This window comes from Cynocephalus volans, chromosome 4 (genome assembly GCF_027409185.1).
Source record: "Cynocephalus volans isolate mCynVol1 chromosome 4, mCynVol1.pri, whole genome shotgun sequence".
NCBI lineage: Eukaryota > Metazoa > Chordata > Mammalia > Dermoptera > Cynocephalidae > Cynocephalus > Cynocephalus volans.
The window spans coordinates 66,910,601-66,937,081 of NC_084463.1; the positions used below are offsets into that span (position 1 = coordinate 66,910,601).

General features: G+C 36.3%; 1 protein-coding gene and 1 pseudogene across 1 annotated transcript in view; one reads left to right on the forward strand and one right to left on the reverse strand.

Moving 5' to 3' along the window:
• The first annotated feature begins 5,801 nt into the window (after nucleotides 1–5,801).
• LOC134376191 (large ribosomal subunit protein uL15-like) lies at nucleotides 5,802–6,231 on the forward strand (annotated as a pseudogene).
• A 2,778-nt stretch (nucleotides 6,232–9,009) lies between these two features.
• LOC134376192 (probable ATP-dependent RNA helicase DDX10) overlaps nucleotides 9,010–26,481 on the reverse strand; it is a 47,253-nt gene continuing 29,781 nt past the window's right edge. Inside the window, 4 exon segments of the mRNA XM_063094832.1 lie at nucleotides 9,010–9,084; nucleotides 13,450–13,515; nucleotides 13,517–13,538; nucleotides 15,291–15,392. Coding sequence (XP_062950902.1) covers nucleotides 9,010–9,084; nucleotides 13,450–13,515; nucleotides 13,517–13,538; nucleotides 15,291–15,392 — 265 coding nt within the window.

Genomic DNA, 26,481 nt, shown 5'->3' on the forward strand with positions numbered 1-26,481 from the left:
CAGCTTCTGAGGGCATGAAGCTTCTATGCCAGGATGGTTCTCCCATCCACTCAATGTGGATCTTGTCTCCTTGTACCTGAAACTCTCACCTGGGAACCAAAGATAAACCCATGTAATGCAGTAATGGCTCCCACAGAAGAGGCATGCCTGAGTCTGCCCTGAAGCCAAGTATGGCAATCAAGTCTTCCACCACCAAATGTTTACGTGAACCTAAGAAGACCCTTGGGTAGGCAAAAATGGAATAATACATTCTAAATCATACTTAATGGTAAAATAATAAATGCATTTCTCCTAAGATGTGGAAAAAAGCAAGAATATTCACTCTTACCACTCTTTATTCAATATTATATATTAAAGGTCCTAACCACTGAAATAAGGCAAGAAAAATGAATAAACCACATACAGATTGGAAAGGAGAAAATAAAATGGTCTTTAGACCCAGATAACATGGTTGTTTATGCAGAAAATCCTAAGGAGCCCACCAAAAAATAAATCCTAATAGCACTAACAAGTAAATCTACCTATTTTACAGGATACAAAAATCAAAACACAAACATTAAATGTATTCCAGGTTTCTTGTACCAGCAACAAACAATTTGAAAATAAATATTTCCCAAGTAACACTGACATGTTATCAGAAATCATAAAAAACTTAAGAAACAAATATGAAACTCTAAGACCTTGCTCCAAAACTCCAAAACACTGCTGTCAGAATTGAAACTCTAAAGAAACAAATGAAGAGATACAGCAAGCTCATAAACTGGAAAAGTCAACACTGTTAAGACATCAAATCTCCTCAAACTGATCGATGATATTGCAGTTAAAATCCCAACGTGTTTTTTATAGAAACTTACAAGCATCTTCTAAAATTTATATGAAAATCCAGAAGATTTAGCACAGTCAAAACAATAGGCAACAATACTGAGGAAGAATAAAGTTGAAAGGCTCATATTACCTGTTTCCATGACTCACTGTGAACCACAGTAATTAAGGCAGTAAATGATACCGGCAATAAGGATAGATAGAGATCACATGGACCATAATAGGAAGTGTTAAAATGGACCCAAATAAACAGATAAACTGAGTTTAGGCTTGAGTTAAAGTTATTCATTGGAGGAAGGACAGTCTTGGAGGAAGGACAATCTTGTGAAAAACATGATCTATAAGAAGTGAAAATCCACATGGAAATAAATACATCTCAATCCTCCCCACCTCACACAACATATTAAAAATTAATTACAATAGAACATAAAAGCTAGAACTATAAAATTCCTACAAAATAATCAAGTATAGTATGTTAGTGACATCTTGCTATGGGCAAAGCCTTCATAAGGCACAAAAACCACTAGCCAAAAAGAAATTAAAATGATAAACTGGACTCCAAAGTTAAAAATTTCTCAAAAGACACCATAAAAAAAAAAAAAGCCACAGACAGAAAATATATGCAATAATATATTTGACAAAGGATTTAACCAGATTCTATAAAGAAAAAAATCCTTTTTTTTTTTTAAGGGCCAAAAGACTCGAACAGAAACTTTTGCAGAAAATAGGAATGAAAAGATGAAACATGAAAAGCAAATTATAACAACAGGACACCACTAGAATGTCTAAATTAAAAAGACTAATAATACCAAATTTTCGAAAATATACGTAGCATCTGGAACTATCAGATAATTACCAATGTATATATAAGAACACAACCACTTTGGAATAAGGTTTCACAGTTTTGTTTAAAGCAGAATTTCTCAACCTCAGCACTACTAATATTTTGGACCAGACACTTGTTTGTTGTGGAGAACTATTCTGTGCATTGTACGATGGGCAGCAGTATCTTTGACCTCCACCCTTCCACACTCAGTTGAGATAATCAAAAATGTTTCTAGACATTGCAAATGTTCTTGGGTGGGCTAAATCACCTACAATTGAGAACTACTGCTTTAAAGTTAAACATACATGTACCCAGCAATTCCATACCCAGGTGTTTACCCAGACATGAACACATATTTCCATAAAATATTTGTACATGAATGTCTACACAGTTTTATCCATACTATCCAAAGACTAAAAATAATCCAAACGTCCACCTACAAGTAAACAGATATTGTATGCTTACACAATAAAATATAATGAAGCACTGAAAATGAAGTAACTACTGATATTTCCATTAACATGAATGAATTTTAAAAACAGTATGTTGAACATAAGAAATCACACATAAAAGAGTACATGCTATATGATTATATTTATGTGATGTTCTTAAATAGGAAAAGCTAAGCTTTGGTCAATGAAATAACAGTGATGTGTGAGAGGATGTTAGGGAGCTGGACAGGGCACAGAGGAAGTTGTTTAAAATCTGCACCTATGCAGTATGAAAATTATACCTCAACATGTAAGAAAAAATCAATTTTTATGATATTGCATTAAAACTACAAATATGCAGACAAGTTGAGAAAGTGACAAAAAAGTAGAGCATATAAGTAGCTCTAAAGTCATATTATTTTTTTTTTGATGTTACAGTTATATATTTAAATTTTAAATAGTACTTAGGGAGGGATGTGAGAAAGTCAGTGCATTCTTTGCTACCACCTGCTACATAAGCAAACCAAGATACTCAGGCACTGCTTTCAGATATTGTACTTAACTAAATAGATGCTTCAGTTTTCATAACTTGACACAGATACCAAGGCTTAGCATAAATTCCTTTTTAATCTTTTTCAGTTAGCTGGTCACCAATCCCTTAATTAAACAAAGTACCTCACTCATTTTTTTCCTGATACATTCACTCAATTGTCAAATGTACTGCATGCTTCCTTGCAAAGGTCACAGTCTTCATAGATCCATCTGCCAATGTAACCTGTCACATTTTAAAAGTCAGCATGCAGAGCAAAACCAATTCAAGATTAACATTTTTCATTTCCGTGTAATTTCCCATGACAACTCACCCTTATATGCACCATGTTTCCTTCATTTCACTAATGAGCTAATGAACATTTATTTCACTTCTTTCGGAATTGGATGCATTTGGCAATACCAACCATTTAAATGTGCCAATGTCTAACTCTAAATAGGTTTTTAAAATGTTTCACTGTGTTCTCTGTCACTCCTAAAGCTACCTGGTACTGAGTTATTTCAATAAGAGCCCAGACTGGTAAGAAGTTGTAACACATTACCAAAGACCACTATGCTGCCAGCCATCCAGTCATATAAATTGAGGTGTCTTCTGACTCCAGCAAGTTAGAAACTGATCACCGGTAGATGTAGTAATCTCCTAACAGTGAGAAGTATGTGATTTTCACTAGATCAGAGAGGGACCGGATGCCCAAATCCACCCTCAAAGCATACCAGCAAATGGTATGAAATGGCATATTTAACATGCCTATACACATATTTTTCCATAATACAAACTATAAAAAGTAAAGCTCAAAACTCATGTTCACTGGGGAAAACATACAGAATACAGTGTAAGAAATACTACAGAGGGTTGCTATTGGCTGAATGTGTCCCCAAAGTTTTATGTATTAGAAACTTAATCCCCACTCTGACAGTGTTTACAGGATGGGAAATCTTGTGATGGTTATTGAAAGGTGGGGCCTTAAAGAGGTGATTAGACTGTGAAGAATGTGTCCTTGAGAATGGATTGATCCATTCATGGAGTAATGGGCATGGTTCTGATAGCTTAAAAAGGAGAGCAACTGAGAAGCTTAGCTCTCTCTCTTGCTCAACCATTTCATCATGAGGTATGCTGCATTGCTATAGTCACTACCAACAAGAAGGTCCTCACCAGCTGTGTTCCCTGGACTTTGGACTTCCTAGCCTCTAAACTGGAAGAAATAAATTTCATTTCTTCAGACATTGCTCAGTCTCAGGTATTCTGTTATCAGCAATAGAAACAGACTAATACAGGGGTATAGATTTGAATGGGGAAAATGGAATGCAAATAATATTTTCTAATGTAAACAGGTACAGGTTTCAGGGATTTAAGAAAACAGCTGAGGTACAATTCAAGGCCAAAGGCTAAACCAAGGCAGATATTTCCAGTTAAAAATAATGAATTGAGTGTACCCACTTTGCTGCCTCCAGCAAGGAATACATTTAAAAATGTACAAGAAATAATTTAAATATAAACTCCCAAAGTCCAAGAGAAAGAGAAGACAACAGAAAACAACAGATGTTAACAAAGCCATATACTGTGTTAAGCGGATGAATAGTAAATAACTCAGCAGTGAAGAAATTACAACCTAAGTACCTTCACAGGGCAATGCCCACAAGATGCCAGCCTAGCCACATGGCCAATGGACAGATGATTCCCACCTCACCAAGGTGCAATAAACCAAGGCAAGATCCATTCTCTCATTACATACAGAACACAGCATCAATTCAATTACTTCACATTTCCTACTGGAAAAAAATAAAAAACAAGCCTGATTTCTCCTTCTGATTGTCAAGTAGCCCCAAGCCAATCGGGGGAAAAAAAAAAAACAAAAAAAAAACTAGTATTATTAAGTACTTTAATTGCTTACACAGTAATGGTTTTGCAATACCAGTTTTTGTTGTGGTGGTTTTTCCTAAGAACACCTTCACTCTGTCCACCCACTAAGTGATTTCATGTGTGCGGCCTCTCATCTTTGTGCATCTCTGGGAACCAGTACTTTCTATCCTTTCTAAGGAAAGCAAGATAGCTTCTTTTTATGTTTTTCTAGGCCCAGTACTCATTTTCACACTAGCAGTTGCAGGGCTGGATCTCCCTTCTCAGCACTATGGCACTTTCCAAAACAATTAAATGAGAATACAAGTTTTTTTTTTTAAACATTAGTAAGTTTAAAACTACTTTTTATAGGCAACACTAAGATATAAACTAAAGCCCTTACTATATTTTGTCCTCTTCAGTTCTGCTATAAATAAACTAATGCAAACCCTTCAATATCAAAATTTATAATTCTGCAATGAATGATAGAACCAGATTCCAGGAAAAGGCTGACAAACAACTACATAACTAAGTGAAAGGTGCATTTGTGCCTTTGAGTGTGTGTGCATGCACACACGGTGGGAAGCATGGAGGGGAAAGAAAAGGCTCATGGACCTCCTAGACTTAATTTGGTGGAAAAATAGAACCATAAACAAAAAAATAAATTTTATAGGTTCCAAAAGAGAAACCATGATAGTTAAAGAACGCGGGTAGACCAGCAGACCTCACCAAAAGACAAGTAAAGCACCAATAGTAAGTGTGGCTACCTTGATAGGTAAATCTCTAAAAGCAACAGCCAATTATCTTGAGTGAGCAGAAGAGAAAGTTAGTCTTGAGTTTGCTTTCGGTCACTTATAAGTAAAAGATCTACTCTCTTACTTATAGATCTCTCTTCAATGATGAGAGAAATCATTCTTACTTGCTCATTTATTCAAGTACCATAATGTTCATAATAGTAAATAAAAAGTTCTAATTCAACAAATACCATGTACACAAGGCACCCTGCTACACTTTATATCTGAGATGGCAGTGAAAAAGAACATAGTGATTTCAATATCCTGTACTCCACATAGAGTCTCAAAGAAGAAAGTTCTTCATCTTCTATCTGGGTTCTACAACTGGGTCAGGTTCCCTCAGCCACTGGTTCTCAAAGTGTGGTCCACAGACTCCAAATACCCTTTCAATAAGTCTGCAAGGTCAAAACTTTGTTCATAACAATACTGATGTTTCACCATATTGACATTATCAGTTATGACACAAAAACAGCATTGGGGTAAAACTGTTGGTACCTTGGCACAGATCAAGACATTGGTGCTCTTTCACCTCAGCCGCCACCATGCCATCCAGACTGAGAAGATCTAGAAACTTAGGGGCCACGTGAGCCACGGCTGCATTGGCAAGCACCAGCAGCATCTGGGAGGCAGGAGTAATGCTGGTGGCATGTATCACCACAGGATCAACTTTGACAAATATCACCCAGGTTACTTTGGGAAAGGTGGTATGAGGCATTACCACTTGAAGAGGAAGCAAAGCTTCTGCTTAACTGTCAACCTTGATAAACTGTGGACCTTGGTCAGTGAACAGACACAGGGAAATGCTGTCAGAAACAAGACTGGAGCGGCTCCAATCTCTGATGAGATGCGATCAGGCTACTGCAAAGTTCTGGAAAGCTCCCAAAGCAGCCTGTCATCATGAAGGCCAAATTCTTCAGCAGAGAAGCTGAGAAGATTTGGGGGGAAGGGAAGGTCTCTGTCCCAGTGGTTTGAAGCCACATGGAGAGAGGTTCATTAAATGCTAACAAATGCTTTTTTAAAAACAAAAACAAAGACATCAACAAACTGTACTCATCAGATATTCTCTACCATCACATGCTTGTAATAAAAGATGCCAGTCTCACTTTAAAATGCCCTCCATAAACCAGTAAAAACTGATCATTAAATCTTAACCCTTGAGTATAAGTATTAGTTTTCTGAGGCTGCCATAATAACAAATTAATGCAGATTTCATGGCTTGTCAACAGACATTTATTCTCTGACTTCTGGAGGCCAGCAGTCCAAAGTCAAGGTACTATTAGCAAGGCCACACACACCCTCCAATGGCTGCAAGGGGAGAATCCATTCCTTCCCTCTTTGTTTTTGGTGGCTCCAGGCATTCCTTGGCTTATAGACATGTCACTCCGATCTCTGCATCCATGATCACACTGACTCTCTGTGTCTTCTCTCCTTCTGTCTCTGTGTATTTTCTCTCCCATCAGGACACTTGTCACTGGATTTAGAACCCACCTGAATAACCCTAAATGATCTCATCTCAAGATCTTTATTATATCCGCAAAGAACCTTTGTCCAATTAAGGTAACACTGGCAGGTTCCAGGGCTTAGGATATGGACATATCTTCTGTGAGACTGCTATTCAGCCTGCTACAAGACTTTTTAATACCCCACGTGGCCAAATGGCAAGTATTCGTAAAGCACTTCTGTTGCACAGTGAAATATAAAAGTTATCTTGAGGAAAAGCACTTGTGAGATTGAGTTGCAAACTGAACTAGACTCTTTTTAAATGGGCACCACTTTTACTCACAAGAACAATTGACAAACCACAGTAACAAAAAAAACAAGAGCAGCCCTGAAAGCTAGAAGCTGGTCTGGTATCAGCAGAGTCTTGATGTTGCTAAGACCTGACCCTCACAACTAAGCCTTCATGTTCTCCTGTTAAACAGAACATCAACATCAGACTAGGACACTGACCATGATGGGTCAAGACAAAAACAAAAATAAAACCATCAACACTCCCCAAACCACAAGATGACTAAACATCCTCCTTTCCTAGCTAATAAGAGTGACCACAATTCCTTCACCAATTAAAGCTTTAGCCTCCATTTATTGCTTCCTCCTTAAATGAGATTTATTAAGAAAACCAGTAAAAGAATCACCCCAATTACCCCACAGCATCTAATCCAGAGTACGGCCCCCTTCTTTTAACCTTCCACTGAATCATTTAACATAAATCCAAGTCCTACAGTAAGTCCTGTCTAATAAATTCTTATTGAGATGCCCCATGGTTCTTCATGGTGTGCATTCTTCCTTGCCACCACAAGTAATTAACCCAACTTGTTCAACCTCAGGTGTATTAGTCTGTTTTGTGTTGCTTATAACAAAGTACACGGAACTGGGAAATTTATGAAGAAAATGAAATTTGTTTGATTACAGTTTCTGAGGCTGGGAATTCGAAAGTCCATCTGATGGTGGTGACAGTGACCAAGGGTCTCACATAGCAAGATGGTTGAAGCAGAGAGAGCAAGACAGACTCTCCTCTTCTTTTAAAGCCCCCAGAACCACGCCCTTGACCTCCATTTTTAATCCATTCACTATGGCATGGTCCTACAATCCAATCACCTATTTAAGGCTCCACCTTTCAATTACCATAATAGGATTTCCCACCCTCTTAACAGTCACAGTGTGGGCTAAGATTCTAAAACATAAAACTCGGAGGACACAATTTAAACTTCAGTGAGTTTGGGGGAGGACATAATTCAGTCCACTACAGGTGTGTTCCTGGTAGTCTCTGGCAGGAGGGCACTGACAATGGTTTTGAGCCTTGGTCAATTACAGACATCTCCTCAAAAATGCACAAAGTGAGCTTATTACTTCAAAGAAAACTGACAGTATTTATTGCCAATGATAAAATTCAAGCTTTAAGAGCAAATTTGATTGTGGGAAATTTGTATCTACTGTGCACTGGATAGCTTCCCAAAAAAGATTTTTCTAATGAGACCATTGGTGATAATAAATGTGGTTTTGATACTTATAAAATGAAATAGGTCAGTATTTGGAAGATCTCCATAACTCAGAGAATATTTTCCAAATAAACAAAACATGAGGTTAAAAAATACAGTTAAAAGGCCTTTTTGGAGTACAAGACAGACCAATGGACTTGACTGTAACAAAGAACAAAAGGTTCATTGATGTGGTTTCAGAATTTATATGAAACTATCACTGGTTGAGTTCTGGTGTGCTATCAAAGAAGAATGTACACATCTGAGAGGGGTATTAACACATTCCTCCCTTTCCAACTATAAATCTGTGCAAGGCCAGACTTTCTTAATATCCTTCAAAGGAATATATTGCAACAGATTAAACTCAGAAAATATTATTATAATCCAACTGTTTTCAACTCTATTCAGCAGATGTTAAAGAGATTTGTATGGTTAACAATATATAATGGTGTTATTTTCTCACTAATTTTTATTTTAGAAGACAATTATTTTTCATTAAAAACCATTTTAAGTTAGCAAGCAGCATTTGCTATTATTTTAAATTAACAAATATTGTAAAAAAAAAATTCAGTGTCAAAGGAGTTTACATTCCCAAGAAATTTAGATAATTATTTTTTTGAGTATCTACCTCATAATTCTATTAAGTTTAGCATTTACTAAAAAACATAAGAAATCAAAACTGTGAGAAAAAATGAGATAGTACCTTTTTCTTAGGGCAGACTAAAAAACGCACTAAATATAACCCATTGAAATGAAAAATCAGCACAGAAATTTAAACATCAATGGTTGGGTTAAAAACACAGATTAGGTACACAAAAAGATGACAGAGGTAAACTGGAAGATAAATCTGAGGAATTAAACAAAAAGGCAGCACAGAAAATATAAAAAGGAGATTACAAAATATGAACAAAATGAAGAGACAACATATATCAAATTGGAGTTTAAATACAGAAAACAATGTTGAGAATTTTCTAGCACTGGTGAAAAAGACGAATCTTCAGGTTCAGGAAGTACAAGAACAATCACTGAATAGTCAGACAAAATCTTAAATGCAATCAGAAAGACAAATCACTACAAACACTGACAATTAGACTGACACCAGCTGTAGCATGTGCTGGAAGACAGTGGGATAATAGATCAAAGATAACTGTCACACCCAATGACTCCAACACTTGTGAGTAAAAGAAAAACATTTTCAGACACAAAAAGATTTACTACTAACATACCCTTCCCTCACTGAAAGAACTACTAAAAAATGGTATTTTAAGAAGAAAACTAACTCCAAAAGGAAAATGGAGGTCACAAGAAAGACTTGAGCAAATAAGTAAACATGTTGCTGTAGTTTTAAATAATAAGCACTGCTCTCTGAGGGGGAGGGAGTGACTAAACTGGAGGTAGGAGAAAATGTGAAACTAAAATACTGAAAATGGTAACATTTGAGTTGGGAAAGTGTTCCAAGGGTCTCACACTGTACAAGAGCAAGGTAGAAATATTAGTCAACTTTTGACTTAATTATGTCCAGTATGCTTTTATACCACGGAGGATAACCACAAAATTTGGATGTTTAAGATAACCAAGCACACACAACAAATTAAAATACACTGCTGTATGCAGAAAACCAACAAATAAGTACAGATACTGATACAAACCCCTTGTGTTTCACTAACTCCCACTCTTACACTTTTATATTATATATAACATTTTTATACTTTTATATTATATATAACAACATATGAGAAAACAGTGACGGTGTCAAAGCAACTAATATTAGAAAAGCTTAGTGTTTTTTCTCTCAAGATAAATATATAAATACGAAACCTAGTATTTTCTTTCTTGTATGCCAAAGGATCATCCTGCTCTTTGGAAACCACAGGTACACATACATAACCAGAACTGTACAGGCAGTTTCCCAGAGGAAACAACCCTTAACGTAATAAATCATGAGTTAATTAGGCCAAGAAGGAGCTAAGTGAAGGGTATTCCAAACAGACATTAACAGCATGAGTAAAGGCTAAAAGGATAAAACAGCATGATCTGTGAAGGAAAACTTCAAAGTTTGAAATTTGCAGTTTTGAACTGTTAGGACATAAAGCAGATCTCTCCGGCATTCACTCCCCAAAACTAAGAGGTGACATCCTTATATCCACTCTCAGTAAAAACGCTGCCAGTAGATCTCAGTGAAGCAGCCTAATCTTTTCTACCCTCCTCTTCTCATAGTAATCAATGCCCCACACTCATTACATGTTATCAAGTCTCAGATGCCTGAATATATTTGCCTAAATTGGAAAGTAGACAGGGTTTTATTGTGTGGCCCCAAAGGAACATGAAATCTGACTTCCACTTTCTTGGAGAAAACGAATTTCCTTAGCACAAATGCACTTTTATACTGCCTTTTCTCAGAGTGCATCTCAGTATAAAACAAGTAATCGTGACACTGACTTCCAATAAGCAGTAAAATAATCCCACAGAGAATTATTTACTGGCAGCGAAATCCTATGAAGATGCCAAAGACTACTGGTGATATATATGATGAGGTCCATATAGCTTAGTGCTCAATCTTGCTTCCACTTTGTCTCTCCAATATGACAGCTGAAACGGCTGGCACCGCAAAAGTAGAAGAGTCCCTTGTCTCAGCAACCACTTAAAAGACAGTAAGGTAGCACCTATTACTTAAGAAAAGGCTCTCAAAGTAATTAAATTTTCCACGCCCTTGAAGTCAACTTGGAGCTTTTAAAAACTCAAGCAACTCAAGTCCTGATGGTTGCACAACAGCCTAACCAGTTAATTACTTGCTACCAACCCTGTGTAACAATATTTATCTATTCATTCACACAGCCATCCAAAGACTCAGTGAGCATTAACTATGTACCAGGCACTGGTGCAGGATATACTGTTATGAAAACAGATGTTCCTGCCTCATATGACATAGCACTTCCCCAGTTTATTAAAATGTAATCTCAAGAACCATGACATTCATTAAACTACAGTTCCTTCCATACTATTATGTCTAAAATTCTGAGGAACATAAATAAGATTCACAAGTTAATACAAGTTTGCTGCAAATCTAAATAGCTGGGATGAGAAAACAAACACATCTTACACAGTAGGTGCTCCATTAATGTATGTTAATATCCACTATCATAAAAGAGATCTAAACGATGAGCTAGCTTACAATGGTATTCAAGCATGAGTCCTCTAAGTCACACCTGTAAAGAGCTACTTCTAAATAAATGACTATGTACTTGAACGAAGTAAAGAATTTTTAAAACCCTATACTACCTTATTCTCATGATGACAGTTTCAGAAGAGACATTACAAAGGAAGAATCAGAAATATGTAATATTGGATGTATGGTACAGAAAGAATTGTATAACCATGTATCCATTTGCTTTTCCTGAGGAAAACCCTTGGCTTCTATGAGTGATATAAAGGCAAACAAAACAGTTCGGCCTTCATAAGTTTACATAGTGGAGGAGAAAGAGGGTATAAAAAACAATAGAAACAAAGGAAAATATAATTAGAGCTGTAAATGCAGAAGTCTATGTATTATTACATGGGGAAAATATCCAATTCAAAATCATCTTTAAAAGTAATATAGCAGCAACTAAATTTAAATAAGGCTTTGCTGAAGCAGGAGTACAACTGTGGATCACCCTGGTCATCCAATTTTGTAGGCACCTACAATTCAATGCTTCAACAAATAAAGGAGAAACTATTTAAATTTCCTTCAAATATGTCCAAATTCATGAACAATATAAGGTTCTTTACAGGTACACCTAACCTAATCTTCCACTTCGTTTAATACCTTCTCACTTCACAAAGTAATGTACAAAGCACACAGTGAGCAATTAAATGATTGCTGAATTGCAGCACTGGCTTAATAGAAAATCTCATTTATTTAGACGCAGATCAAAAATCATTTTGTGATGCTCGCATGATAAAAAGTGCATGAACAAATGTCAAACATCATGGTTAGCAATGTATCTTTGCAATGCACAAGTATACTGACATGTATTAGATACAGAATAACTCTTGGATTTAATATGAGCTTCTCAAATCACTCAAACTGCAGTCAAAACATTTCATTTCATTTCAGCAGCTGAAGTGAAACTAAGGCTACAAATATTTTTCTGGGTCACATTTAAAGACAGAGCACCTAATTTACTGAAAAACTAATAGCATCTTGTCATCTAGTCCTAAGTAATTTTTCTGAAAGAGCTGTAAGTAATCTTCTAAAACTATAGTACATGAAACTTGAATATTAATATTTTTTCTTACTCCTATTCAAATACTATGATTAACTTTATATATGTTTAAGAATTCAAGGGAGGGACAGAATGGGGATTTAGGATAAACTGAAGCAGCCTACTTTTTAAATTCAGTCCCGCTACCACTGTTGTGACACTTCCATCAATTTTAAGCAAATAATAGACTGTTATATCTGTTCCCTCAGAGTCAGGGTAAAAACCCATCTTGGGGAACTGGCAGAGTATTATTACTGTGGTTTCTTCCTCCTCTGTTTCAGAAATTTTGCTTCTTCAGTATGTTATTTAATTTGAACATCCATTCAAATCTTTCATGAAAGTTATTATCTTAACAAAAGCAAATACATTTTAAATTGCAACCCATGTAAATTTGTTTTCATTTCAAACCTACATTTCTTATACAAGAGAACATACATTTTAAAGAGGCTTTTTATTTCAAAGTTTTAATTTTATAGTGTAATTTATACTAGAATAACTATAGATGACAATTCAAAGGCCATTTTACTACTTTTTTTTTATGACCACAGTTTTCAAATCATACTAGTATGTTTTAAAAACATACTAGAAACCAGGCCATCATGCATCTAAAAATTATCTTTAAGAGGATTTTCCATATGTCTTTTCTAAGACTATAGACAAATAGAGATTTTCTCAGGTTAATATAAAAAACATTTTTCAGGCTGGCCGGTTAGCTCAGTTGGTTAGAGTACAGCCTTGTAACACACCAAGGTCAAGGGTTTGAATCCCCACACTAGCCAGCTACCAAGCAAATGAACAGTAAACCATTTTTCAAAGTTAAGGAATAAGTTAGACTTATCTATCTGAAAATTACACTGCTTGAATATCTGAAACATGAGCATGCAACCTAGAAGGAACAGAAGATGATGAAATTTAATTTTATCATAAATTCCACTCCAACAAATGTATCCAATTCAAAAACAACTTACCCTTTGTGCTCTTTCTTTTAAATCTTGATCTTGGGCTAAAAAGGATTCCAGTTTTTTCTGGACATCTGGTAAGTTTTTCTGGATTGATTCTTTGTAACAAAAAGATAAAGGTTAAATAAAAATATTTCAATTTTAGAGACTAAAAATGGTGCACAATCTTTTCCTATTTTCCTCAGTATTATCTTTAAATGTGTAACATTTTTTCTCATCTATGACCCAGATTAGACCAAAATTACACAGGACATAAATTTGATTCTCTTACGAATATCAAAAGAGAAAGGAAATGACACAGACACTTTCTCTAAACATCCCTTGATGAGTGAGTGAAAGATACTTAGATTAACACCGCAATTAGCCCTAGTTACTTCTTAATTCTACAAAAATAGAAAGGAGTCTCCGATGGGAGATGGATCCTCAATAAAATAGAGTGAAGTCTAATATCATTTTTATAACTGCTTTCATTTTTAGTCAAATAACACAAAATCAATCTTAAGTAATAAACAAATAGCAAAAGAATATAAATATTGACTTCTCTATTTGGAAAGTAGGCATAATACAACAGGGATGGTACTTAACTCTGCCCACCGGGGCTACAGGAGAGAAAAATTCTAGGTTTCACAAGACACCCCACTTGTTTCCCTGATTTTAGACTGAACCACTTTGTTCCTGAAAAGCTGGGGTGATAATGCGTGGTGGTGGATGAGGTTGTTTTTCCTTTTTTTGTTTTAATTTTAGAAAATTTCAAAATATACAAAGGTAGAAAACTTTCACTCGGCCTCAACAATTATTAACTTGTGGCCAATTCTGTTTCTTCTACCTCCTCGACCACTCTTCCTCCATCTAACCACCCTCCAAATTATTTTTAGAGAAATCAAGCCAAAGCATTTCAACAGCCCAAATACAAGTGAGACTGAAACTTGTCATTCAGACAAGGATGTGGAGCAACAGGAACTCTTTCATTGCTGGTGAAAATGCAAAACGGTAGCCCCTTTTGGTTTTGTGAGAAACTGCCCAACTGTCTTCCAAACACACTTTTATTATCGAGTAATCATGCTCCTTGGTATTTACCCAAAGGAGTTGAAAACATCCAGGTGGGTATTCATAGAAGCTTTATACATAATTGCCAAAACCTAGAAGCAATCAAAATGTCCTTCAGCAGGTGAATGGATAAACTGTTACATCCAGACAATGGAATATTACTCAGCACTGAAAAGAAATGAGCTCTCAAGCCATGAAAAAGCAAGGAGGAAACTTAAATGCATGTTACTAAGTAAAAGAAGCCAATATCAAAAGGTTTCATACTGTATGATTCCAACTGTATGACATTCTGAGAAGAAAAAACCATGGAAACAGTAACAATATTAGTAGTTGTCAGGGGCTGAGGTGATGAGAGGAGAGAGGAATAGACAACACAGAACTTCTTCGTGCAGTGAAAATACCGTATGATACTATAATGGTGAATACACAACTTTACATATCTGTCCAAACTTGTAGAGTATACAACACCAAGACTGACCCTCACATAAACTTACTTAGGGTGATAATGAAGTGTCAGTGTAGGTTCATCAACTGTAACAGATGTACCACTCTAGCAGGGGATGTTGGTAAATGGAGGCTATGCATGTATGGGGCATGGTGTATGTAGGAAATCTCATACTTTCTATTCAATTTTGCTGTGAACCTAAAACTGTTCTAATAAAAAAAAAATAGTCTTTATTTTTTTAAGTCACAAACCAGACAGCTGATTGGATTAGAAGGGAATTTGGTATACATAATTAAGCACAGTAATTTCATGTCCTTATTTTCCTAATAATAACATAAAGACAACACGTAGCTCTTACCTGATTTCCTTCACAGGTACTTTCTTCTGGAGAAGCTGCTGTACCATCCCTTTTTCTTCTGAGGGAAGCAAAATTAATAAAGCTTCACCATCCTCTTTGTACCTAAACAAGAAGAAAATCTGTATCAATGCAATCTGCTTTTTACATTTTAACAGTATGATGAACAAAAACACAGAAGCAAATTCATCTAACTGGTAAATATTAAGAATACCAGTTTTTAACCTTCTGTGGCAGCAGAAAGTTAGGGCTCTGAATGCCTCATATCAAATTTTCATCACTCGTTATAATTCCTAGTGACTTTTAGGCTGTGCCACAGTAGAAGAGCTACATCTTAAAGAAAGAAACCAACCAAAGGACATTTCTTAAATAAATGTCTACTTATATAGCATGGAGACGATTTCTCGCTCAAGTCACTAGAGGATCTAATAAAATCAGTCATTTAATGAACATGGCAGCAAACATATTAAAGAAATCAATTAATCTTCCTGGGAATTTTATTTATACCTTGGGTATAAAGTTGTTCAGAGACATCAGTTATAAGAAATGGATCACTGCTCAGATAAAACACATACCTCCAATCCATGTAACTTCTCTTCCCTCACCTAGTAAAATCTTATTTCACACTTGCACCTTCAGAAATTTGTACTAACATGGGCCACAAGGCATCTTGTAGTTACTTAAGCTTCTTGTGTTACGTGCATACAGACTTCCTGATACCTTAGTGTCAGCTATGACATGCAACTAGTAAAACAGACAATGAAATTGGGTATTTGGGGAAATATTTTTAATTAAACAAAAGAAAAAAATCTCAAAGCACTCTCTTCAGGATTCAAGCTATAAAATACAAAGGGAAATTTTTATAATTAACCAAATAAACTATTTACTGAGAAACTTTGTGTCAGGCATAAACTGAAGAACACAAAGAAACAGAAGATGAAAATCCCTGTCTTCAGTTATCTAACACTCAGTTGAGTAGGAAAGACAAAAACACAGAAGCAAGAGAGTCAAGAGAACAGTCACAGAATTGTAAATAAGTGCTGAAGGACAACCACAGCAATAAATGCCACCAACACAGAAGTAAAAAGTTCACTCGGCTAGCCAAAGATAAACAGAAATAGTCATGGCAGATGGCATTTCAGGTGGGCCTTGACAGAAAGGAAAAAGCTAAGGTATTCCAAAGATGAATTACATGAACAAAGGAGTAGAAACCAGAAAGTACAAGGCAAATTTAGTAAAGAGTGAACACCAAAGCTGGAGTACATAAATGGACAACAGGAAAGAAAGACTGCTAAAAAGGTACATAAGATCCTGTTTTTGGAAGACCGTGGATGCCTCTGCATGGAGAGACTGAATACCACTGTAAGACCTTTATCATTGAATGCTGAAAGGAAAAACTGACTTTGATGACTTGCTGAGAGATGGTACTATACTGCATTTTAAAATCTGAGGTCGGGCCAGTTAGCTCCGTTGGTTAGAGCATGGTGTTGATAACACCAAGGTCCAGGTTCTATCCCTGTACCAGCCAGCTGCCAAAAATAAAAAGTAAGATTTGAAGGGCAATTTTTACCTGACATGTTGGCTCTAAAATTCAACTCCTATGAATAAGGTGAAACTCTAGTCTAATCTCATTTTCATAAGATAAATATGTAAATATCCTTATGTGTACACAGATTCAGACAGGAAAATATAAAACTTATCGAAATGTTAAATTTTCTTCAAGTTCATTCATTAATTTTCAACACATTTTATTAAAGATCCTCTATAGGCTAGGCACTGAAACAGAGATAAAAAAGACATGGTCCTGGGGCCGACCCCGTGGCTCACTTGGGAGAGTGCGGCGCTGGGAGCGCAGCGGTGCTGGGAGTGCCGAGGCCGCGGGTTCGGATCCTATATAGGGATGGCCGGTGTGCTCACTGGCTGAGCGCGGTGCGGGCAACACCAAGCCAAGGGTTGCGATCCCCTTACTGGTCACACACACAAAAAAAGACATGGTCCTGGCTGTTACAAAGCTATTAGGGACAGACATTAAAACCAGTAATTAAAACTAGTAATAACAATCAAGTGTTATGAGTGAACTAGTAGACATACAGGAAGCTACGTGAAAGTATGACAGAGAGCTCTACTTAATGTAGTCTAGGACACAAGAAAACTTCCTTGAAGAAATGACATCTAAGCTGAGACCCACAGAAATAATTAGGAATTAGTCAAACATTAGGGATAGGGATACAGATGGGAGAGTCGAGGTTTCCATGGGGAAAAGGCAGCATTTAAGAATCCCCTGTATACTTTTGTCTTCATGCTTATTTGCTTTTTCTAGTTAATGCAGGAAAGAGTAAAGCTGAACATACAACTTAATCCTTTTACTAACTATATTTCATAACTGAAAAAGTAGTACCACATACGTTCTTTATTATATTTTAACACAGAATAATATGACTGAAAGTTTTTCATATCTATTCACTACAAAGAAATATGAATTTAAAGGATTTGCCTCAGCAATACTGGGCTAAGCCATCCATGAAAGCATAAGTTATTAGTGTATAACATAAAGAGGTGACACCCTAAGCAAACGAGATATTTGGGGACATCACAACTTCTGAAGCACCAAGACCTCACCAGGGACATGTCAAGGATCAAAGAGGACAAAATCAGTTAATACTGACCACCAAGCAGTACACTTACCAAAATGCCCTCAGGCCTTCAGAAGTAGAAAGGTTTACTCTGTGTGGCCCAAACAGGAAAAATCAGGGAAGAGGGAAAACAGTGGTTTGAAAGATTGTCAACCCTTTCAACATTCTATACAAAATTCAGAGACAGCATGATAAAATAAATAGGCCCACAAGTCTACACAGAGCAAGAACTAGGGCAAAGGGGTAAGAGAACTCTCTGACATCAAAAAGGCATCCACTGAATGTTCTCTGAGATTCTTCTGACTCATAAGCAGGAATAATGTGGCCAGTCATCTATATCTATCTTATTTACCCATTCATGCACCCGGAGAGAATTTGTGAGAACGAATTGGGATTAAAGTCACAAAGGGGCCACGTACAAACCTTTTAAAGCTATAGCTAACAGAATATGTATGTAAAAGGCCACACAAGGTTAAGACAGACTGTAACAGTGCAGTTTAGTTTCCCCAAAGGAAAATGGAAAATAATATCCAAAGCCAAATCCCACAAGGCAAGCATCTATTAAAAAGATCATCACTGGCCACTTTACCTACTTTACATTATACATGGCTTTTCCCTGAAACAACGTAAAGCACAAATTATCTCCTACACACTAATACTAAAAAATTTCCAGTTTTCAAGAATAAAAGCTCTTTTTATAATATAAAGAAGGCATAAGCCATTTCACTTTGTTTTAATGCTTATAAGAATAAAGTCTATTTACCCATGAGGTAGCTTTCAGAATTCAAAAGCAATATCCATGGCCTAAGGCTAAATATATATACAAGAGAAATAAATGTTCTTCATAATACTTACATTTTAAAACTCCACATATACAGATTTTTGTTTTTGAATTTATTTTAAATTGACATAAAATTGTATGGATTTATTATACACAACATTATGTTCTGAAGTATATATACACTGTAGAATGGTTAAATCTTGCTAATCAAAATATGCATTACTTCACAGAGTTATTTTTGTTATTTAACATTCACTTTAAGCAATTTTCAAGAATATAATATATTAACCGTAGTCACCATAATAGATTATTTTAAGACATATATAGGCACCGTATAAAAAAGCCCTGCATCTGAAACAACAAAAATTTCATCTTCACCATTAGTATTAATGCCATGTTGTGTTTACGCAGCTCATCCAAATTTACAAAGAACTTCGTTTTACATTAATTTGCTGATGTTAAAAGCAAACAATCAGTAGAGGACGCAAATATAAAATAAAGTTCCCAAAATACCAGGAAGTTGGCCTAAAATCAGCTGGTCACTACATATCAGTCTTTAAGCTTCGGATCCACTGCTTTTTCAATTATACCAGCATGCTGTCCAGAAACAAGGATCCTCAGTAGGTTGATCATGACTGTCTAACTAATACCAAAAAGCTTATCTCCATATCCTGCAGCTCACTAGTATTTTTGGCTAAAATAGGAGATTCAGACCACTGACTTGGATGCACATGGTAATTCTTCCATTAAAATAACCTTCAAACTATGGCCAGAGAAGCAAAAAAAAAAAAAAAAAGCCCTGCCATTTTGGCAATAATTTGCTTTTTACCCAAAAGCCAATAACCCTTTAACTTCAATTCAAATTCTCTAACATATCAACTCCATTCCAATAAAGTCTCTAACAGTAGTTGGGAGGTATAAGCAGAGACTCCACCCTGCCCTGATCTGGCCCTGTTAATAACTGCCTAGTCACCCCAAGTTCTCTCCACCTGGTTTCCCAGATTACAGGTCAAGTTACAAAAGGGTCTATTTAGCACAATTCCATTTTTGTAATCTGAAAAAATATATACACACAAACATACACGAAAAAAAACTTTCTGGGTGGTAGATTTCAAATAATTTTAATTGTTTTCCCATTATTGTCTAGAATCTGCATGGCGAATAAGCATTACTTTGGTAATAAAATACAAGTTAACAAAAATAAGTAAAAAACTAACTCTATATGCTTTTGGACATCTTATATCACTCTTACTTCATTTAACACACATCCTAGTACTACCAAATTAGTGTATTTCCACATCTTGACCATTAAATCTGAGGATGTACGAATGTGCTACGTGTCCCTAACACACACATGTGTCCCTAACAGTTGTTCAATAAATATTTGGTGAGTAAAGGAAAGCAAGTGACCACTAGATGTTATACGAGGAGATAAAACACTAGATTTGGAGCCAAAAGAACCCAGTACTGGGTTCCAGTACTGTCGTACTATTTATTCATTAGCTATACAATTTTTGATAAGATTTTATTGCGATCTATTACATTTTCTTATTTACACATTATACATTTGAATAAGATGATCTAGGTCCCTTTAGGATATGAAATTCTACAACTGTGACTATTAATATACTAGTCATTATTCATACCACAAGCATAATCAAGAGGTGGAGAAAGGGAAACATTTGTTGATTACACTCTATTCCACAGTCCTTCTCTTTTTCCTTCCCTGAATCTTCCCATTCTCCCTATACCTCAGCCTTACCTGTGGCAACCATCCCCAAGATTTCATGTCACTATGAAAGAACAGTGCAGTCTGTCATGCAGATGCAGAAAGACAGCCATAAGGAATCTGAGTCCAACTGTTCTGTTCCTCCCACACAATATGGTACAAAAGAGAGCTGATTCCAGGAAAGAAGGTATCTCTGACTTACAGGATGTCTAAACACTCTACACTGGATTCTAAGGAGAAAAAAGAATAGGTTTGGAAATATTCTGGGAAAAAGTAAGTCATCTGCAACCTAATATCTCAAATAACAAAAAGGTATATCACGATAGACTCAACAGTGACAAATTAAGTTCTCCATAAAATAACTGGAAAGAAACCAAGCCGGTTAATACATACTGCATGGAAAGCTTCTAGCACACTGATTAAGAAAATGGATTTATAGAGTTCACAAAGGGTAGAAATCTTAAATTCTATCAACTCTGTTCCCCCAAAAAAGGATTTTTTAAAGCTAAATTTTAATAGATCAGAATAAAAATAAAACTCAAATAAAAGCAGTACTGATTCTACCTAAAACTGTACTTTCAGGAAACAACTGAGAATTAGATATGATTACCTCATTTTACAGGAGAAGAAACTAAGGCTTAAGGAATTTAAAAACTGACCCAAGGGTGCACAGCTATTAGGTGACAAAATCAAATTCAGACCTAAGTTTCCTGACTTTTAAAGACAATGTCTGAACAACTATGGGATATCTGGCTCTCACAGTCCAAATAAGAAAGAAAACGACTACATTTTTAGTTTATCTTCATGACCACAAATGGCAGCAAATTTAAGACATCAACCTTCCTTCTCCAAGTACCTGGCTTTCATGCATTCTAGAAGCCCTGCATAGGAGCAGCACCCACTAGAATCCATTAAATGTAAACAGCTGCACATTGGCAAGAATGAGCTATAGAATCAGAAAGACCTGAGTATAAATCCCAGGCCTGGTACTTACTCAACTGAGTAATCTTAGACACATTTTACCTCAAGTCTCTGAGAAAAAGTTTCCTAGTAAGAAAACCTCTTTCATAAGGTTGCTCTACAGGCTAAATGAGTTCACCCATTATTTACACAAATATTTATCAAATTTTGGGAAGTAAATAGCTAAGCCACAATCCATTCATTCCCCATGTGGTATAGGGGTAAGTAGGGAGGAGGATGCCAGACAAACAAACAAAAAAGTGATATGGCCAAAGTCAAATCTCCTCGTAAACATACTGACAGACCTCCTGGGAGACAAACGCTGTTAGCATGAGGGTCCTCATCTATGAGAGGCTTTTAATAGAATGTACCAGAGTTGTTCACAATCCATGGATTCAGTGGATATTTCTCTCTAGTGAGCTGTGCACCTGAGTATACAAATGGCCCATCTGTGTAAGTGATATGTCACACACATCAGTTAGAGTCTTCTGTGTTAGGCTGGGCAGAGTACACCCTAATGTGGCAAGAAAATACCTGGGGCTGTAATGGAGGTCCCAGACCTCTTCCTGCTTCACCTATAACTCGAGATTGCCTTTATCCTTAAAATTATTAATAAAACTTGATACTGGGTGTGATGGGTAGCTTCTAAGATAATTCCCAATAATCCACACCTCCTGGTATTCACACCATTGTGTAGTTACCTCACACACAGTGAATAGGCTCAGATGTGTGACCACTAGGATACTGCAGATAAGATGGAATGTGACGTACAAGTCTAGGTCATAAAAGATATTGCTGCTTCCACCTTTCAATTCCTTGCCCTTTCATAATGCTCTCTCTGATGAGGTCAGTTGACAAGTTGTGAGCTGCCCTATGAAGACAACCATATAAAAGAGACTAAAATGCCTCTGACCAACAGCCAGGGAGGAAATGAATTTCCAACAACTATGTGAGTGAGCTTGGAAACAAATCCAACCCTAGTTGAGCTTAAAGTACCATATGACACCTTGATTGGAGCCTTGTGATAGACTGAGAACCAGAGGACCCAGCTGAGCCACCCCTGGATTCCTGACCCACAGAATCTATGAGGTAAATTATTGCCTTAAGCCACTAAGCCATGGGACAATTTGTTACACAGCAATAGATAATTAACATATTAGGTAAGATCTATTCATAAGTCGGATTTATTATCTCAAATGTCTGCTATATGCCAGGACCTGTTCTAAGCACATAGCATACATCAATAAACTAGACAAACACTGCTGCCTTTGTGGAACTTACAATCTAATAGGGAGAAAGAAACAAAAAATATACTAAGTAAATGCTCTAGTATACGAGGGTACTTCAAAAAGTTGGTGGAAAAATAAATTTAAAAGATGATATGAATCTTTCCATGAACACTTTGAAATTCATATTTGAAGGCAGAAAGGGCTATGGAAAAAAGAAAATACAGAGCAGGGAAAGAAGTGGTTGGTGGAGGGTAAGAAAGATACCTGTGTGGATACCTGAGGAATCATTTGAGCCAAACAGTGAATATAAAGGCCCTAAGGCAAAAACATGCCTGGCATGTACAAGAAACAGCAAGGCCAGTATGGAGCACAGGGAACAAGAGCAGAAGAACAGAAAAAGGAAGGGCAGAAGGGAGAATGAACAGCATAGGCCCAGGATGTCACTGGCCTTCACTCTGAATGAAATGGGAAGCCATCAGAGGAGTGACATGATCTAACTTGTGTTTTAAAAGGATTGGTCCACCTGCTGTATTGAATGGACAGTAGGAGACAAGATGCGGAAGTAAGTTCATGACAAAATGTAGACTGCTAAGAAATGTCAGTCCTCTATCTACTCTACAGCTATACTCTACACCAGCTCCTCACTCCTTCAAGATGCAAAATGAAGGATTTGCCTTGCACTTCTATTAAACCTTTAAACCCTAGATACCAACACACAATGGCAAATTACCACATAAGGAAGCATCAGCCTCTATCTAGAAGGAGCAGACTGAAGACAGGACTTTCACGAATCTAAGTGAAAGGAATAAAAGAAAGAATTTTCACTAGCAAATTTTCCTGTCCTTTAAGTTAATGCTCATGGAAATTGTCCTTTCACTTTTATTATTTCAATTCACAAACCAATTAAAGAAACTTTTTTTAATCCCATATCTATTCCAGAAAGTGCTAGTATTTTCCACAAACAAACCATAACTCTTCACGTTATTGGAAATAGTTTCCATCTTCACATTTGCTGTTAAGATCTAAACTGCTGCCAGTGTGCGTACAATGCAAAGGCTTGGCCTCTGCTGTCCCCTAGTGGAATCACATTCTGCTACCCAAATTACTCATGAAATTTCTGAGAGTCACAAAATGCAGCCAGACAAATAAAGCTAAGCGAGAATATTGCCGAAATTATTTTACTTTCTACTGATCTGGAAAAGAAAATAGTTATACATAAACTCCCACAGGCCCCCCCAAACCTCCCCAAATAAAAGCATTATAAAAGTTAGGAGTATCTGAGGTGTGCCTACCTTTCATTCCCAAATCTTTTCTATTTCCAACTGGGCATTTTTATAAGAAATGGAAGAGCTTGGTTTTATGAGTACCAAAAACTGTAAGCCCTAAAGAGAATCTCTCAAGTGGTAGAATGCACCACAGGATACAGCTTTATAAAATTATATTCATATCCCTTGCTTCACTTGTCCCTAAAGGAGATCTTTTTTTTTTTTTAAGGTGTGTGTGTGGTTAAGGAAAATAAAGGGAAGTTTTTCTCGATGGCTCTAGATCAAAAGAATTTTAGACAGGTGAATGAATTAAAACAGAATAAGTACTTCAAAGCAACAAGTACCTGAATCACCCCTTACTTTTATTTAAAGTATAGAAAGGAAAGAACAGATTCCCCAAATCTTAGCTATTTGCTAACGAATTCATTTTCCTATATTCATATATTACAGTTCAATTCCAAAAGCAAATACTATCTGGCAACCTGGTTTTAATTACAGCCTAACACATGACTTTAATTAGTCTCAAATTTTAATTTAGCCTTTATTCTATTCAATTATTCAGTCCTATGGCCACAAAACTTTCTAATTATCTCTAAGCCCATTAATGGTAACTTTTAAAGTACCAGAGAACAAAATAAGCATTATATATGCTAAACCTTTCCACTGACTACACATCTAAATAGTCAATTCAAAATATTTTTAATTGTTACAAAAGGTCAAACAGGCTGTACTTTAAAAATTGATGACTACATTAAAAATTACATTAAAACTTTTTTTTCAAATTAGTATTCTCTCTCTTCAGACACAATCATTGTGATGTTCTTCCTCTCCACGGTCATTAAGACCCAATTTAATGCTCACCACAGCATGCTCAACTCCATAAGATGTTCAACTACATAAGATTTTCAACAACTTCTCCAGGAACAAAGAACCCTGAAATACTTCTCCGTCTTGGACCTTTTCTTGGTATACTGAGATGTCCAATAATCTTCATATAGGGAGAGTCATTTTTAAATACTGCTAAATGTATTCTAGGAAGGAGTCAGTCTGGTCTGCCCTATCCAGGTCCATATCATTGGTACATCTAAGAGCATGTAAGCCCGACATCCAATATGCTGTGAGACACCATATCCAACCTTACCTATCCAGAGGACCATAGGATGCAGATGTGTACATAAGTACAGGTACACATGTATACATACCACACATTTACTGAGAACTAAACACTGGAGAAATAATGACTTCTCAGAATGTCTCACTATGGGGCCGGCCCGTGGCTCACTCGGGAGAGTGCGGTGCTGATAACACCAAGGCCCCGGGTTCGGATCCCATATAGGGATGGCCGGTTCGCTCACTGGCTGAGCGTGGTGCTGACAACACCAAGTCAAGGGTTAAGATCCCCTTACCGGTCATCTTTTAAAAAAAAATAAAAAAAAAATAAAAAAAGAATGTCTCACTATGAATAATAATTCAAACATGTACCCAACAGATTAAGAACCACTCAGGCACCATGCACTTTCTTATAAAATGGAAAAGAGAACACACTGCTTTTCTACCCATGTCCCATCTGACTTAGATACCAGAAGAAATAAAATCCTGAAGACAAGTTTGCCTGAATACACAATGACATCATACACAGAACCCAGTTCTAACTCTATTGCTTGTTGTTCAAAATACTATACCACTCGTTGCAATTAAGAGAGGCTGGCCAGTTAGCTCAGTTGGTTAGAGTGTGGTGCTGATAACACCAAGGCCAGGGTTTGATCCATGCACCATACCCACCCAAAAATTAAAAATAAAAATAAAACATTCAAAAAATGGCAATTAAGAGACATATTTTTGAACCCTATAGGATATAAACCCTATTTTTAAATAGTCTTTTATTATTATACTATTCTCTCCCTTCTTTCATGCTGGTCAAAGAAACACATTTAAGTGAGTACATTTTGATTATAACCCATATTTGAAGATGACCTCAGGGTAAATGTGAATCAATCAAAAAACATTTAAACACTCAAACATTCAAACATCGCTTATGAAAATTAAAAAACATATAGGAAAGAAGAGCTCTACTTCTTGTTAAGCCATAGAAGGACAGGAAAACCTTCACCAGCTGAAACAAACAAGAAGTTACCATATACAAACAAAAATTATATTTTTTTCCAAAGCCACCTGAAAACTACAGATCCAAAGAAATCTTAGACTAAACTCCAAAGGGACTTCCTGGATGAGCAAGGGATAGAGGAAACTTTCACACCTGGAGCCTCTTGATGAAACAGGCACAGGGCAGGTGAAAAAAGAAGCTTGCCAGAAAAGTACAGTCTTTGCTTGGACCTAAAGATCTTGCCATCCCTGGGAAAGCCTTAAACAAAAGCCTGTGGCTTGAAATCACAAGCAACTGTTGGTCCAGTGAGATCAACATTGAAATCCATATCATAAATACTCAATAATCCAGGTTTGAGAGAGAAAATGTAAAACCAAAGAAACAGTCCATCTGTGGCTAATTGTAACTAATCATAACCTTATTGTGATTAATATTTAGGTTGCCATCAATTTTTAAACATTACAAGTATTAGTAAGACAAACATCTCTATTGA